The 15,589-nt window shown below is 53.1% G+C and overlaps 5 protein-coding genes across 5 annotated transcripts; 3 read left to right on the top strand and 2 right to left on the bottom strand.

Annotated features, from left to right (window-relative positions):
• Nucleotide 1: 1 nt before the first annotated feature.
• KVR01_010893 (uncharacterized protein) lies at nucleotides 2-1,939 on the top strand. The gene is made up of 6 exons (XM_044785031.1): nucleotides 2-501; nucleotides 583-740; nucleotides 809-917; nucleotides 1,000-1,338; nucleotides 1,410-1,469; nucleotides 1,532-1,939. Exons 1-6 carry the CDS (start codon nucleotides 257-259, stop codon nucleotides 1,614-1,616), a joined length of 996 nt encoding a protein of 331 aa, XP_044640040.1. The 5' UTR covers nucleotides 2-256; the 3' UTR covers nucleotides 1,617-1,939.
• A 479-nt stretch (nucleotides 1,940-2,418) lies between these two features.
• KVR01_010767 (uncharacterized protein) lies at nucleotides 2,419-5,328 on the top strand (the record flags this gene model as incomplete). The annotated part of the gene is made up of 1 exon (XM_044794270.1): nucleotides 2,419-5,328. One exon carries the CDS (start codon nucleotides 2,419-2,421, stop codon nucleotides 5,326-5,328), a length of 2,910 nt encoding a protein of 969 aa, XP_044639914.1.
• Nucleotides 5,329-5,701: 373 nt separating this feature from the next.
• On the bottom strand, nucleotides 5,702-6,958 carry KVR01_010972 (uncharacterized protein; the record flags this gene model as incomplete). Its single annotated transcript, XM_044786770.1, has 1 exon — nucleotides 5,702-6,958. One exon carries the CDS (start codon nucleotides 6,956-6,958, stop codon nucleotides 5,702-5,704), a length of 1,257 nt encoding a protein of 418 aa, XP_044640119.1.
• Nucleotides 6,959-10,374: 3,416 nt separating this feature from the next.
• KVR01_011083 (uncharacterized protein) lies at nucleotides 10,375-11,276 on the top strand (the record flags this gene model as incomplete). The annotated part of the gene is made up of 2 exons (XM_044789220.1): nucleotides 10,375-10,456; nucleotides 10,546-11,276. 2 exons carry the CDS (start codon nucleotides 10,375-10,377, stop codon nucleotides 11,274-11,276), a joined length of 813 nt encoding a protein of 270 aa, XP_044640230.1.
• A 192-nt stretch (nucleotides 11,277-11,468) lies between these two features.
• KVR01_011042 (uncharacterized protein) lies at nucleotides 11,469-15,373 on the bottom strand. The gene is made up of 3 exons (XM_044785103.1): nucleotides 14,890-15,373; nucleotides 12,770-14,305; nucleotides 11,469-12,708 (listed from the first exon to the last, which is right to left on the bottom strand). The coding sequence occupies exons 1-3, from the start codon at nucleotides 14,987-14,989 to the stop codon at nucleotides 11,870-11,872; spliced, it is 2,475 nt and encodes an 824-aa protein (XP_044640189.1). The 5' UTR covers nucleotides 14,990-15,373; the 3' UTR covers nucleotides 11,469-11,869.
• Nucleotides 15,374-15,589: the final 216 nt, after the last annotated feature.

Raw genomic sequence — 15,589 nt, 5'->3', positions numbered from 1 at the left:
TGTACCGAGTCTCCTGCCACGTGCTCCGTCCCCAGATCACCACATGCAGCACTGCAGGGGCCCCACTTGCACCGAAACATCCACCATGTTTTCTATACCGAGTAACTTGCCGCAAGGCTGCAGCACCGCCCTCGGAACGGGCCAGCAACACTACACTACACTCTACACACCACACACCACACAGCACCTACCACCCCTACCTTTCCCACACAGCTGAGGTCCCGCGTTATAACTGGCCGGCCCCGAGCTAGCGCCCATGGCACCGGTCCCCGACCCCCTGGCTGAGCTGCTCATCAATTACAATGAGCTCAATGCCTCCGTCGTTGACGAGCTCCATCAGGAACCAAGCCCGCTCGAGTTCATGAGATATGTCTCGAGAAACACGCCGTTTGTCGTAAGGGGAGGGGCCAGCAACTGGACTGCAACCAAGACATGGAACCTTGCTCGCCTCAAGGACCTCTTACACGACCACACCGTCAATGTCGCCGTGACTCCCTACGGGTTTGTAGCATCTCACTTTCTGTCCCCCCCTTGAGTGTGCCCCGTGCGCATGACGACCTAATCATGGCTCTACGCTGTCAGGAACGCCGATGCCCCCACAAGAGATGACAAGGGCGAGCTTGTTTTTGCCAAACCGTGGGAGGAAGATCAGCCCTTCTCGGATTTTGTCGAGTACGTCGCGCGTCAGGAGACAGACGGTTCCTTCCCCCCGAGCAGTGAGATACGATATGCTCAGACTCGTAAGCGCGAGCGATGCTCTTGTTTCCTTGTTGCCGCCGCCGCCAGTTTCTCATCCATATCGCCTCAGAAAATGACAACCTTCGCCACGAGTATGTCTCGATCTTCGATCAGGTCCAGCGTGACATACCCTTTGCAAGAATAGCATTACAGAAAGAGCCCGATGCCATCAACATGTGGTGAGTCAAATGCAAGGCGGAACTGACCGGCGCCCTCCCATACCACGAAATCTGGCCTGACGCATCGGCCACTCAAAACAAGGGTCGGCAATTCTCGCTCAGTGACAGCCCTCCACAAGGATAATTACGAAAACATCTATGTACAAGTCCAGGGACAAAAGCACTTCGTCCTGATGCCTCCGCATTGCTACCCATGCGTCAATGAGAAGCCACTCCGCGCGGGCACATATGTGCGCGACCAGCAGGACGGGCTGTTGCATCTTGTCATGGATGGCGGCGGGGGTGATGAGGATTGCTCTGTGCCATTCGCAATCTGGGACCCAGACCGGCCGGACAAGAACGCGACTCCTTACTCCAGGCTCGCGGAGCCTGTGCGTGTCACGCTGCGACAAGGGGATATGTTATATCTCCCGGCCTTGTGGTGAGTTGTGTACTTCTTGGTGACTTGCCCCAAGAGGCGGGCAGTGCTGACCTGCAGCGGCATCTGGACAGGTACCACAAAGTGTCACAATCCTGCTCGGAGGAGGGCATCTGTGTGGCCGTAAACTACTGGTATGCCCATACAATAATCACCCACCGTTTCCCGCTCGTCGGTGGAGCTAAGTCTACCGCAGGTACGATATGGAATTCAGCGGACCGCTCTACCCTGCAGCATCGTTCGTGAGATCGGTCAGCCTACAGAAAAGCGGTGGCCTGTAGGACAGCTTCGCGCTTTGACACTTTGAACCAACTGAAAGCAGACGGCATACACTGTTGGTCCGAGTTCATCAGGCTGGGCTCGCCAGCGGGAGGTGTTGACCAACCGGCCTTGACACTTGTTAGACAGATCATAGCAAGACGATCAGACGTACGGCATTCACCGTTCTGTCGAGAGGTACTGTGGGACACTTATAAACCATGCACATGCTTAGGACGACATGGTGACTTCGTTACTCCGTGAGCCAAGCTGCGCAGTCAGTGCAGTGAGAATCGGTCGCTGATGCTGCCAGGCGAGTATGGTGCAAAAACGGTGGCACGGTTACGAATGTGTAGAGCGACTCTGACTGAGAAATCACATTCACAAAGGAGTGGGATGAACACATCAGTCGAGACTGAACGGTTGGGGGCGGGACCATCCGCACCCAGCCCTGCCACTCAGCTTGCCCAGGTAGCCAGGTCCTGTCGCATGCATGCGGGCGGTCAGGGGTAAGCTCGCCTGGTATTTGCCTACGAGTCTAGTCTGGTGGGGACCCCTCCTCACTCCCGCGCTCCGTCACGCTTAAGCTGCCCCTGCCCATTCCTCGTCCGAACAATCGTCTCCTTGCCCTGCCGTGAGAACAATGGGCGTCATCTCCTGCGGCTGGCTTCGACTACGCGCAACCTCTCCCGTCTTGCCCTATCGCTGCCGTCACGGCCGCACCTGAAGGCTAGCTCACACGATCTCGAATCTCGACCCCTCTTGTTGTGCACGAGTCGCCCTTTGCCAGCAAGGCCAGACATCCAAACACCGCACGCCGCCAACATGTCGAGGTTCAGCAGGGCCCCAGGGCCCCAGAACACGAGCATCCTCAACACCCTGCGTGCCACCGAGATGATCGACACCAAGGCCGCCCTCCCCGCCGAGATCCTCGTCACCATCCTCGACTACCTGCCCGTCTCCGACCTCATGCGCTTCGCCCGCGCCTCCAGCCGCATGCGCGAGATGGTCTACGACGACACGAGATGGGTCGCACGCCTCAAGAGCATGGGTCTGTGGAACGAGCTCGAGGCCCGCCGCCGCTTCGACGATGCCGTGCGCCGGAGGAAGGAGGCCCAGGAGAGGGAGGCCAAGGAACGCGCCGCCGCCGCCGGAGCCAACAGCCAAGGCGCTGCCGATGCCGGGCGACAGATAGGTGCCGCGAAGAGGCAGTCCACAACCGTGTTTTTCGACGCTTCCATCGAGCAGGAGAGGAGGGCGAGGAGGAGTAGCACTCTTGCTCAAGCATCCGCCCCAGCTAGTGGCGTGCCGGAACTGCGTGATGGCTTCGAGACCTTGGCCGTAACCGGAACTTCGCAGCCTCCTAGGCAGCCTCTTTCGGATCCGCTTCAGGACCCCGATGACTATTTACAAGTGCTCCAGAACGTCAAGAGCGTGCGAGGCCATGCGAGAGAGGAGTATGGCAAAGTCTACGGTGCACTGGGACCTTTCTACTTCGACCTGGTTCGAGCCAAGAGCCATGCAGACCCGGCCCTTTTCAAGGCGTTCAGGGATCCCGAGCGCCAGGCGCAGATGTTGGCAAATCTACACGTCTTCTCCAAGAGTGACTGGGCTTCGGGCTGGGCTCAGCGCGAGGAAAAGCTTACCCGCATGACCAACATCTTCGAGAGCGCCGTGCTCAGGGAATTCGAGCAGGGTTACGAGTTCTGGGACGTCGAGGGCCGCATGAGGCGGTATGCACATGTCCTGGACATGTTGAAGAGCACGGCCGGTGTCGACCTCTTCATCCACAAGCACCCCATCTTCTCGGACAGAGAAGTCCTTGCCAATCCGATGGACTGCATCAACAAGGCGCCTGCGGATGGGATAACACTGGGGCCGTCACAACTCTTCTTCGAGATCCTGACAGGCAAGCTACATGAGCAGGCCCTGGTCGTGGAGAAGATATTTCCAAATCCAGGTAAAGTGTTCTGGGCGCTCGTGGACAAGGTCAGGGAGGACACCATCATGGACTATGCAACCTCGCTGTTCGACGAGGCCCGGGAGCGCAACATCGAATCCTACCTCAGGGCGGTGTCTGGCATATTCGAGCAGTGCTTGCAATCCCTCAGATCCCTCGAAGTACCACAGATATCGGCCGAGGAAAGCGAGGAGAAGTCGAAAGAGCAAGCGTACAGGGTCGTAGAGCCACACCTGGATTTGTATCTGCAGGACGAGCTCGAGTTCTTTCAAAAGAAGGCCGAGGAGGAGGTTGGGAATTGGGAAAGGAAACTATCGGAGCAGGACGCAACAGTCGAGTCGTTCTACATGTCGAATTTCACCAAGCCCGTGGATAAGAAGGACTTCCTGAGCTCCTTCAAAAAGACCATCATGATGCCCGTCACGGTGTTGCCCGGACAGCTGCTCACGTCTCCTTTTGGTTCTACCACGACCAAATCCACACCGGCCTCGAACTCCAACGGCACGTCACTGGCTCCTCAGGCCTCGGCATCACAGGCATCCGGTGCAGGCGTACCGGACAGGACAACCAGCCCCCTTCCGGAAAAGGCACCCACAGACGAGCTCGCAGCAAAGGCTGCGCTTATGGCCTCGCGATTAGAAGGAATCAAGTCTCTGTTCAGTATCGAGGTGGCGCTGAACCTCGTCCACATGGCCAAGACGAGCCTGGGGCGTGCCGCCGTGCTGATCCAGCTCGGCGGACAGGCCGGCGAAGAAGCGCGAGAGCAATGTGCACAGATTTTCGTCAGCCTTCTCCGTATCCTGGGCTACAGACACATCAAGCCCGGTTTCGACAAGGCCGTGGACCACCTTGCGGGTTACAAGGCACGCGAGGTGACAGACCACGGTAGCCAGGGTGGGGTCGCGCCTCTGGTGACATTTATTGAGCTGGTCAATGTGGGCGACCTGATCTCGCAGATGATCGACGTCTTCTACGAGCAGCAGCTGTTGGCCTCCCCACGGATCGCGGACCGAAACGACTTTCTGGACCAGAGCGGCTTGGCCAAGAAGAAATTCGAGCAAATGCTGGACGAGAGCGTGGCAGCGGGGTTGAACAAGGGCATCGACGTGCTCATGGATGAGGTCGAGTACATCTGCGCCACGACGCAGCTGCCGACGGACTACAACCCGGTGGGACCCGAGCCCGCGGGCCCCGGCGCTGCCGGAAGCAACGGCCTCGGCGCGCAGGACAAGCGGTCCAGCGCGGCGAGCTTCGCGTCCTTTGGCAGCAGCAGCACCACGCAGGGGCAGAGGCACTCGGCGGCCGTCGCGGACCTGTCCCCGACGCAGACGGCGCGTCGCGTGGTGGACCTGGTCAGCTCGCACACGCGCATGCTCGTCGGCAGCACGGAGAAGACGATGCTGGAGGTGTTCAACGGCGAGGTGGGGCTGCGGCTCTTCACGGCCGTGTGCAAGCACATCAAGCGGCAGCGCGTGTCCACCGAGGGCGCCACGCGGCTCATCGCCGACTGCACCCTGTACTTTGAGTACATCCAGACGTTGCGCAACCAGGACCTACTCGCCTACTTCCGCGCGCTGCGGGAGCTGAGCCAGATCTACCTCATCGACCCGCGGCACTCCAAGGAGATGGCGACCATCATCGCCGACGGCGACCGCTTCGGCGGCGTCTTCCGCGCGGAGGAGGTATATGAGTTTGCGGAGCGGAGGGCGGACTGGTACCAGGTCAAGAGGGATGTCGAGAGGGCCATGTACGGGATGGAATGTTGTCTAATGTGAAAATGAGGCACAGTGACTTCTTGGCGTCGTCGGAATTTTACTCCTTGGAATAAGAACAGGAAGGGAGAGCGTGAAAGAACTCACCCCCCTTCCAAGGATACCATCTATCAATTGTGGTACCAGAGTATTACTTGACAATGAGGATAGGAGGCTTTTATTGGAATGATGTTTCTCTCTAAAGCCACACATGTTTCTGTTGCCCCACCCCCCAAAACCGGGGTATGTCTCTACCCGAACGCCTACGGAAATGCTTACATATCACAACTCTCTGACCCGGCTGACCCCTATGTACCTTGGCCCTGCCGCCAACCCGGCTCGCAGGGGCCTTTGTGCTTGAGGCCGGCCCAGGCTTAGACACGGCACTGTCGAGCAGCTAGTCCCTCGGGCGGCCGAAATCCAGCTTGCGCGCGACCGAGCCGCTGCGGTCCTGCTCGCCGGCCACGACGCCGGCCGGCCCCTTGAGGGCAGCGCCCATCCTCTCCTCAGGCCTGCGAGGCAAGTCCTGCTTGCGGGAAGGGCGCGGCTCGGCGTGCCACCAGGGGTGCTCGAGCATCTCGCGGGCTGTGATGCGCCTGCGCGGGTCGAGGGTCAGCGTCCTCATGAGCAGGTCGACGCCATCCTCGCCGACGGTGCCGAAGGTGCCGAGGAAGTCCTGCCTCGTGCGCACCCCCTCGACGGCGGGGCCGTCGGCGGGCTTGATGTACTCGGGCAGCTTGGTGACGCCGGGCCAGTTGTCCTCGGTCGGGGTGCCGATCTGCTGGCAGATGAGGCGGATCTGGTCCAGCTCGGTGCTGCCGGGCAGGTAAGGGACGCGCAGGATCATCTCGGCCATGACGGTGCCGACGGACCAGACGTCGACGGCGCCGCTGTAGTACTTTGCGCCGTAGAGCAGCTCCGGGGGCCGGTACCAGCGGGTGATGACGTTGGAGGTCATGAGGCCGTAGGGGTCGCTGAAGGAGCGGGCGAGACCGAAATCGGCCAGCTTGACCTCGCCGTCGTCGGCGATGAGCAAGTTGTTGGGCTTGATGTCGCGGTGGAGGACAAAGTTCTCGTGGCAGAACCAGACGGCGCGGGTCAGCATGCCCATCCAGGCCTTGATGTCGGCGGTTCCGTAGCGGATGTGCTTGTCGTCGCGGATGAGCATCTCGAGGTCTCCAAGGGGCAGGAACTCGAGGACGAGGCAGACATTCTGGTCCTTTGTGGAGAAGACGGAGAGCAGGGAGATGATGTTGGGGTGGGAGAGCTCCTGGAGGTGCTTGAGCTCGCGGACGGCGTCGGGGGCGAGGCCCTCTGTGTACTCCTTCTGCTTCTTGATCTTTTTAATGGCGACAAGCTGCGAGGGGTCGGCGCGGGAATAGCCCAGGCTGACTATGGCGTAGGTTCCCTCACCCAGCTTCCTGCTCTTGACATATTTCCTCCGCTCCTCCATGTTCATCTGCTCGGCCAGGTCCATGGTCGGAGGCTGCGAGGGTTGGGATTGTTGTGCTGGCGGGCCCGCCGGCCGTGATGAGCGTGGCGTGCCATTTGAGGATGGTACGGCAGAGGACTGGTGGCGGAGGGGAGAGGCGACAGGCTTGAGTGAGGACTGCAAGGGGTTGGAGGGGGGGAGGACGAGGGGCGAGGCAGCCATGGTGTGCGAATGCGAATGGCGGCGTGAAGCAGGGGGCAGTTGCTTTCGTTGCGTTGCGCTGTGTTGCGTTGCGTCGCGTCGTGTTGCGAATGCAATGGGCTATGAATTCACAAGTGCCCAGCCGTACTGCAAGGCGGGCACTGGGCTTGAGGCTGAGGAGAGGGTCAGCGTCGTGGTTTGTGGTTCGGGGATGTAGCTCTCAGCCTTGTCAGGGTTCACCCGGGGCAGTTGGCCGCCTCCCTCGTGCAGCCCACAGCTGTGGGTCGGAACCCCATGCTTGAATGCAGAGACTGGCCCGTGCTCCCCCTGCCGCGGCCAGGTACCGCACACAGATCGGGGACGGGAGTGCCTGAGCGCCCGGAGTGGGAGTACCTCCGTATTGGGTGGTCTGCAGGTGGTCTCTCTCTACGGGGTGTTATACTTTATGACACTGACATTTTGCACAAGACCATACAGTATGGTGCATTTAGTCAACCGGCCTATAAACCAAGGCTTCTTGGATATGCACCTGGTCAACTGGCCCCATCATTCCCACTGCTGTCTGCAAAGGGCAAGGCAAGAAAGAGGTTATAGTCTAGTGAGCAGATGCTGTGGCCAACCAAAAAGGCCGTGGGGTCAGTGTTGTGCAGGGGACCGGGGCCCGGGCACGGCATTAAGATAAACATACCCGTGGGTTCGCTCTCGCTCCGAGGAACCCACTGCTGGCGTAGTGGGTGCCAAAACCCCCGTACAGCCAAAACCCCTACACACTTAAGAAGAATAAAATACTATACTAAGATTAGTCTAACTTACTTAAATAAAAATAATATAATATAAAAAAAGTATTTTTATAAACCTTATTTTTTAAAAATTTTTAATAAAATAGATATAAAATTTTAAAGTTAGAGTTTAACTAAATTTTATTACTTTTTTATATTTATATTATTATAAGTATTAACTTTAATTAATTTTATATAAATATAAAAAATATATTATTATAATCCTTATAAGATAAAGAATATTTATAAAATAAGAAATAAATTCTAAAGTTAAGGTTTTATAACTTATATATAGTGGGCCGTAAAAAGTCTGTACCTATACACCTATTTTACACCAAAAGTCACTAACTTTAATAAGCAATAAAACACTACACGAATTTTTTTATAATTTTAAATTTTTATATATAATACTAAGGTATAATAAAATTTTATTTATTAAATTTAATAAATTTTATATATATAGATAAACTAATTATATACTTTTAAAAAAGGATAAAATGAAGAATTTAATAATTGTTAAGGATTTTAAGCACTAAAACCTTCTATAAAGCCACTAACGAGTTATGTTTTAAAAATTTAAAAATTTAAAATATTAAGTTTTCTCTTAAAACTTATAAATAATAACGAATATTAAAGATATTTTAATAATAGTTTTAAATTTAAACACCTTAACTATTTAAGTATTTTTATAAAACTTTAAAATAAATCTACCTATACTATTTAAATAGTAATATTAATTTTAAAAATTAATATTTTAAAAACTACTACTTTTTATTTTTTATTTAAAAATTAAAGAATATTTATTTTTAATTATTTTAAAATTTTAATACTATTATTTAATAGATAAAATAAGATAAAAGAATTTTTATAATATTATTTAGCTTATGTAAGCTTAGATATTAAGTAAGTATCTTAGATTTTAGGTTTTAGAATTTAGGGTGGGTACAAACTTTTTGCGGACCACTATAAAGTATATAAAGTAAAGAAAATAAATAAAATAAATAAAATAATAATTTTATTTATTAATTTTATTTATTAATTTTATTTATTAACTTTATTTATTAATTTTATTTATTAATTCTATTTATTAATTCTATTTAATAATTTTATTTAATAATTTAAATATTAATATTTTATTTTATTATTTTAATTTAAAATTAAAGTTAATTTTAAATTAATAAACTTTTATTTATTTATTTATTTATTAATTTATTTATTAAATAAATTATTTATTTATTATATATTAAATATTAAAAGTATTTATTAAATAAATATAATAAAACTTTATTTTATAAATTATTTTATATATATAATATATTTTTATATATATAATATATATATATATATATATAATATATTTTTATATATATAATATTACTTTTTATATTTATATTAATTATTTTATATTTATTTTTATTAATTAAAATTATAAAATATAATAAATTAATCTTTAAAATTAAATTAATTAATAAATATATTTAAAATTAATATATTTATTTATTAAAGTTATATTATAAGTTATATAATAAAATTAAATTTAAATAAAGTTTATTTTTAAATTACTTTAATTTTTAAAAGTATATATTTTAGTTTAATATTAAATAATAAATAAGAAAAATATATAAAATAATATAATATATTTTTTAAAATTTATTATAAAACTTTAATTTTAAATCTTTTAATTATTTTATAAATATTTATTATATTATAAAATTATAATAAAATAGTTTTTATATTAATATTAAATTATTTATTTTAATTTAATATTAAATAATATATTCTTTTAAAAGTTTATTATAAAACTATAATTTTAAATTTTATTTTTATTTTATAAATATTTTTATTTTATAAAATTATAATAATATATTTTTTATATTTATATAAAATTAATTAAAATTAATATTTATAATAATATAAATATAAAAAAAATAATAAAATTTAGTTAAACTTTAACCCTAAAATTTTATATCTATTTTATTTAAATTCTTTAAAAAATAAGGTTTATAAAACTACTTTTTTTATATTATATTATTTTTATTTAAGTAAGTTAAACTAATTTAAGTATAGTGTTTTATTCTTCTTAAATATATAGGGGTTTTAACTATATGGGGGTTTTAGTACCCCCTACACCGGGAGGCATAGGGGGTAACCGAAGGTCTGACCCCCGGGTAATAAGCGGAATCAAGAGGTCACCAGTCCAGACTACAGACGGACACGGATCCACCCGGCATGTCTGACGTCACCCGTCTGCCACTGCGGTACCAGGAGGAACGACGTAACAACACCAGGCTGTTAGGAGTGTGCAAAAACTGGAAATTTCCAAGCCGCCAGCCCTCCCGTACACGTCAGTCCCAGTGGCTCGGGCAGCCAGGCGTTCCGGTAGTCAGCAGTGGCATCAGTTAACTTTGTTGCCGTCCCTCGCTCACTTACTCACTCACTCGCTCGCTCGTCTTTGCCTTGCTGCATCCTTCCCGCCTCCCTTGCTCCCATCGCTCCCATCTAGGCAAACCACACTTATCCTCCGCCAAACCCGACTCGGACTGTGAACGCATGAACACAATATATTGCAGCCATCGGTAGCAAGCATTGATAGCAAGCATTTATTTACAGCACAACAGCCCTGAGCCTAAGCTCACGACAGAGAGACACAACATCGTCATGCTGCGTCTGTCATACTGGGTCTTCCCCATCTTCGCCGGCCTCGTATGGCTTGGCACCCTGCTTGGCCTGCTTCTCCACTGTATGTGTACTCATTGAGATGCATTTATACGACACAACATTGTACCACTGGGCCCGGGCGCGTTTGCTAATATAAATTTCCACCAAAAGGGGTCATCGACACCAACTACAGGGTCTACCCGTCCATGCAGGGCGGCCAGACCATCGCATACATCTCAGACGTAGGCGCCCAGGAGCTGAAGCCCTTGTTCATCACCGGGAGCGTCATCACCACCGTCTTCTTCGACATCTCCTTCCTGAGCGACCGCTGGCTGCGCCACAAGGGCCGCCTCGTCCCCAACACCACCATAGGCGAGAAGATCCTGTCCGGCCTGACCATCGTCTGCGCCATCTTCGGCACCGTCGGCCTGATCCTGCTCAGCATCTTCGACACGGCCCGCCACCCAAGGCTGCACGACCTCTTCCTGGGCTTCTTCATCGTCGGCTACCTGCTGTCCGCCATCTTCATCTGCTGGGAGTACCAGCGCCTGGGCATCCGCCACCGCCAGCACCGCATCCTGCGCATCTCCTTCTGGATCAAGCTGGCCTTTGTGCTCATCACCATCGCCCTGGCCATCCCCTTTGTCGTCCTCACCTCGCGCGGCACCTACAACCCCGCCGCCATCCTCGAGTGGGTCATCGCCGTCGTCTTCAGCTTCTACGTCTTCTCCTTTTACGTCGACCTCTACCCGGCCGTCTACACCAAGCACGGCGGGAACTACCGCACAAAGACCTGGGACGGCGCCCGCCGCAAGCCCGAGGTCCGCAAGATGGAGGAGGGCTCCAGCAGCACCAGGAGCCACCTCCACTCAGACGGCAACCACGTTCCCAGCAACTTTTAGGCGGGCCGTCTCGGGTCCGGGCTGACGGCGTTCTTTGGATGCATTGCCAGGCGTTTTAGGGGTTGGATTTGGGCCTGAGTTTGGTGGCCAGCAAGGTGGCCGCCGTTCGCATCTCAGTCGGTTTCAACGAGCACATACAAAGCCATAAATTTGTCGTACTATCGGGCATGACATATAGCACGCCTACATACTGAATAATCCATATTGTTGAAGACATCCTATTATCGTCCAATTCTAGTTCGTCCATGCAGCCTGGTCTGTATGAACTCGGCCTTTGGCCATCAGCCACTTGCCATGTGTCTACTACTGTTGTTGGTTGATTTTGCATCAGCCCGGCTTGGTGAGAGAGTGTAGACACATCCTTCCACGAAACGCAGTTCTTGATTGACTTGCCACAAATCGCAACGACCAGCTTGCAAAAGATGGTCGCTAAAGACATGTTATACGTAACCCAAATAACTCCAGTGCTTCGCATGTGGTATCGAATATTCACCTGTATAGTCCCAATGCTCAACAAGAACAATAAAACGCTGGATCCTGGCCTCCGGCCCCAGTACCTATCCTTTGCGCCCCCGAGATCGTGATAGGTCTGCTTAGTCAATGATCTCAATGAATTTGGAGTCCCTGTTGCCGCTGCCCACACTGCTCCGTGGCGTAATACCGCTCACGGCCACGGCGGGATCTAGAAGGGCCTTGGGTGGTGCGATGCCCTCGAGCTCCGGTGCGCAGCTCGACATGTCTGTTCGGTCTTGTCTCGTGGTGCCGTCGCCAACAGTGCCGTCGTCACTACTGGCTGATCCGCCAGTCCTCCGCTGGCTCCCAGTGCCGCTCAAGGCAGTGGTCGGGGCGGTAGCTTTGCTGCCACTACTTTCCCCCGGCTCGTCGGAGGCGACAACGGGTGCGCTGGCCCTCCCTGCGAGCGCAACCTCCCTCATGCTGGCGCTCCTCTCCTCGCCCAGGCTCGTCATGCTTCCCGTTCCGTCCGGGTGCAGACGCTTGAGCCTGTGGCCGCCTAGAAACCCGCCCGGTGCTTTGACACTGCCGGTATCGGAGGACTTGGCGTTGTTCCCCGAGATCGACTTCGCCCGGGGCTTCGAAAGTCGTGACTTGAGCCAGTTCTTGACGCGGCTGGTAGGTGACTCGCTTGCCGACTCGGGTGAGGTATTTGAAGATGGCGATAGGGGCGATGGCTCGCCTTTGGCGTTGGTTGCGGATGACGACTTGGTTTGGATTTTGGGCGTAAAAGGTAGGATGCGGTGCCTATGCGATGTGCTTTCCTCGTTGGGCTGTCGCGCTGCTCCCGGAGGACCTTCACTCTCATGTTCCCTCTGCTCTCGGGCCAGACGCTTCTCTTCGGCCCTGGCCGCCTTTTCTTCTTCTCTTCTTGCCTTTGCCTCTTGTTTGAGCTCGTCTCTCCTTGATTTTTCCTCCTCTGCGAAGTCGTCGATTAGGCCTGATCCCCACCCGGGTTACAGAGAATGACAAAAACTCACCCTTCAGCTTCCGCTGGTTCTCCTTCACCTCGGCGTTCCTCGCCTTCTCGGCTTCCCACTCGAGTCTCTTCTTCTCCTGCTCTTCCCGCAACGCCACTATCCTCTTCCTCTCCATCTCGGCCTTCTCATTGATCTCATCAAGCAGGGGCTGCACCCTCTTTGCCGCGATCTCCTCTACTCTCTCACGGTCCATGTACTGGCCGCCACCGAGGTCGACTTGCCCAGCAGCAGGACCACCCCCCTTGCGCTCGTCACTCCTCGCCTGCGCGGTGGCATGCGCCCTCAGCTCCCACTCGCTGAGCTTCGCCGAGGTCACCCGGCCGGTGTCACGGGACACCTTCTCGTCCATGCCCTCCATGGCGGCCTTGACGTTTCTTTGCGCCGCCGCGAGCAGGGCATCCCTGTCCCTGGCGCGCTGGGACTCGTCCACTTCGGAAAGGCGGGTGGAAAAGAGCGACATTTGCTTGTGAATCTGCCTGGATCGTTGTCGGTCGTCTTCGGTTCCCGGACGGGCGACATCGCTGTCACTAGATGAGCGTCGTCTTGCCTTGCCTAACTTGGTGAACCTCCTCCCTGGGGAGGCGGGGGACGCGCCGGCGCCATAGTAGTCCTGGTAGCCCCTGTTTCGCTGGTGCTCGTCTTGGAGCTTTGCCAGCCGCTCCTGGGCAAGCCTGTATGCGGCCTCCTGGAGGTTGTTGAAGTGCATCGGCCGGACCTGATGGCCGTCGGCGCTCCCGGGCCGTGAGCCGCCTTGCTCGTTGCCACGAGCTGCGTTGTCGAAAGCCTTTTGCTGAGTGCTGTACATCTTTTTTGCCATAGCGACCGCGCTTGCATGAAGCACGGCCTCACGATTCCGCTCGTCAACCTCGGGCTTTACTGGCGGGTTGGAGGTGTACATCTGCCGGTCCAGTTTGGTGATGGGCGAGGCACCTGCGGCTGTGGCGGGACCGGCGGCGGTGGGACGGTGGGCAATGGTGGCGGCGCTGAGGGCATTCGCAGCGGCGTTGGCCGAGTCGGGATAGGTCATGGGGGTAGAGGTGGAGCGCGGCCTCGTGTTGGCGGCCATTGCGCCCCGGGCGGCGCGCAGGCTCTTTTGCCTGTCGAGGGAGGGCATAGTATGTGGTGCGGCGGAGTCGCGGGGGGACTTCCTGCCGGCTGCGAAGGCCTGGTTCGCGGCCGAGTTGCCCCATGCGGTGGCGGGCAGGAGGGCGGACGAGGACTGCCTGTCGCCGCGGGTGGCATTCTCGGCGGCAAGCACGGCGGCAGTCTTGGAGCCGGAGGAGCTGGGGTTTGGTTGCCAGGCGGAAGGCATCTTGTAATCGGTTGCCAGAGTGGCAGCCCTATGGGCGTGGGAGTCGCTGCCGGGGGCCCAGAGGGCTACTGGCTTGGTGGAGGCCCAGCCTAATGAGGCTGCGGCGCTTGCTGCGGCATCCCCTTCCCTGAGGCCGAGAGATGGAAAGGATGGCAGGTCTTGTGGCCTTGCGTGTTTCAGGCGCCCGTCATGCCCAGCGGCTTTCTCGGTTGAGGGTGTCGCGACTGGATAATGGTTCAAGGTAAGCAGGGACGGACACGGAAGCGAGGTTGGGTTTAAAGAAAGGAGGAGGGTGAGCTGAAAGCAGATGCAAGAAGGGTATCGTGCTGTGGGGAAGGAGAGCACAGACGAGGTCAGGCGGGACGGCGATACGAGGTTGTGGATGTAGAGGAAGTTGAGCAGGGTCTTATTCTGGGTGGGTGTCCAGGGGTTTGTACGTGGGGAACCGGGAGGAGGGGAGGAGTGGAGGAGTGAGCAGTAGCAGTGAGCAGTGAGTGAGTGAGTGTGTTAGTGTGTAATAAGTGAGTGAAGGTGAGTGAGGTGAGTGAGCGAGCTTGCTGTGGTAGGTAGCCAGACCTAGGGCTGTGGAATGCGAGCGGGAGCGGCAGGGATGACGTCGGGGCGCATGGGTCGGACCTGCACGTCAAAGGCAAGGCCGGGTCGGGCACATGTCGCTCCCGTATGCGCACCCCACAAGCGATGGGCAGAGAGGCGGGATTTGATACCACAAATGTGAGAAGTGAGCACCCGGGACAGTCGGGGCTCGGGAGTGTGCACAAACACGGAATCGCAATCACGGAGGGCATACCTGGGGCTGTGGGGGCCGCTGTGGAGGGTGCGGGTGCGGGTGCGGGTGCAGGCTGCAGCTCATGTGTGGCTGTCTGCGTGGCAGCGCTGACAGATGTCATGTTCGGGCCGGTTCGCGAGGTTGTATTGTTGTCATGTGCGAGGTGACCCCGGAAAGTCGCCAGCAGTAGCAGGAGCAGGAGCAGTAGCAGAAGAGGAGGAGGTGTTGGGGGTGGAACAGGAGCAAGAACTGGGGCAGGACGGCGATGGTGACGATGGTTGAGGACGGATGGAGCTGGAGTTGAGGGCGGGGCGGCAGGACAGCAGGTGACCGGAGCAAGAGAGGCGGCTGAGAGGGCACAGAGGGCACAGAGGGATGGCGAGGATATGTGCGGCTTGGGAGTGCCGAGTGTGGGAAGGGAGTGACGAAAGGGGCGCCAGGTGCAAGAGTGAGTACCGAGCAGTACTACAGTGCTACTGTGGTCGTCGATGGTCTAGCCTACCACTCTACCACCACTTCAACATCCAACAGTCTGGTCCAGCCCTTCTTGCTCCTGGGCGATCAGCCCCAGATCCATCCTAGACCCCATCCCATTCATTCGTCCGACCATGCCCGCTCCCACCCCAGAGCTCAGGGGCAGCAGCAGAAGGAGAAGCCCCTCTCGACAACACCAGCACCGGCGCCAGCACGCACCACTCCCAGATAGGCTACGCACCACACC

The sequence above is a fragment of the Diaporthe batatas genome (genome assembly GCF_019321695.1).
Source record: "Diaporthe batatas strain CRI 302-4 chromosome Unknown Contig00014, whole genome shotgun sequence".
In the NCBI taxonomy this organism is placed as follows: Eukaryota; Fungi; Ascomycota; class Sordariomycetes; order Diaporthales; family Diaporthaceae; genus Diaporthe; species Diaporthe batatas.
The sequence above is the reverse complement of the archived record's forward strand: the minus strand, read 5'-3'. Positions and strand labels throughout refer to the sequence as shown.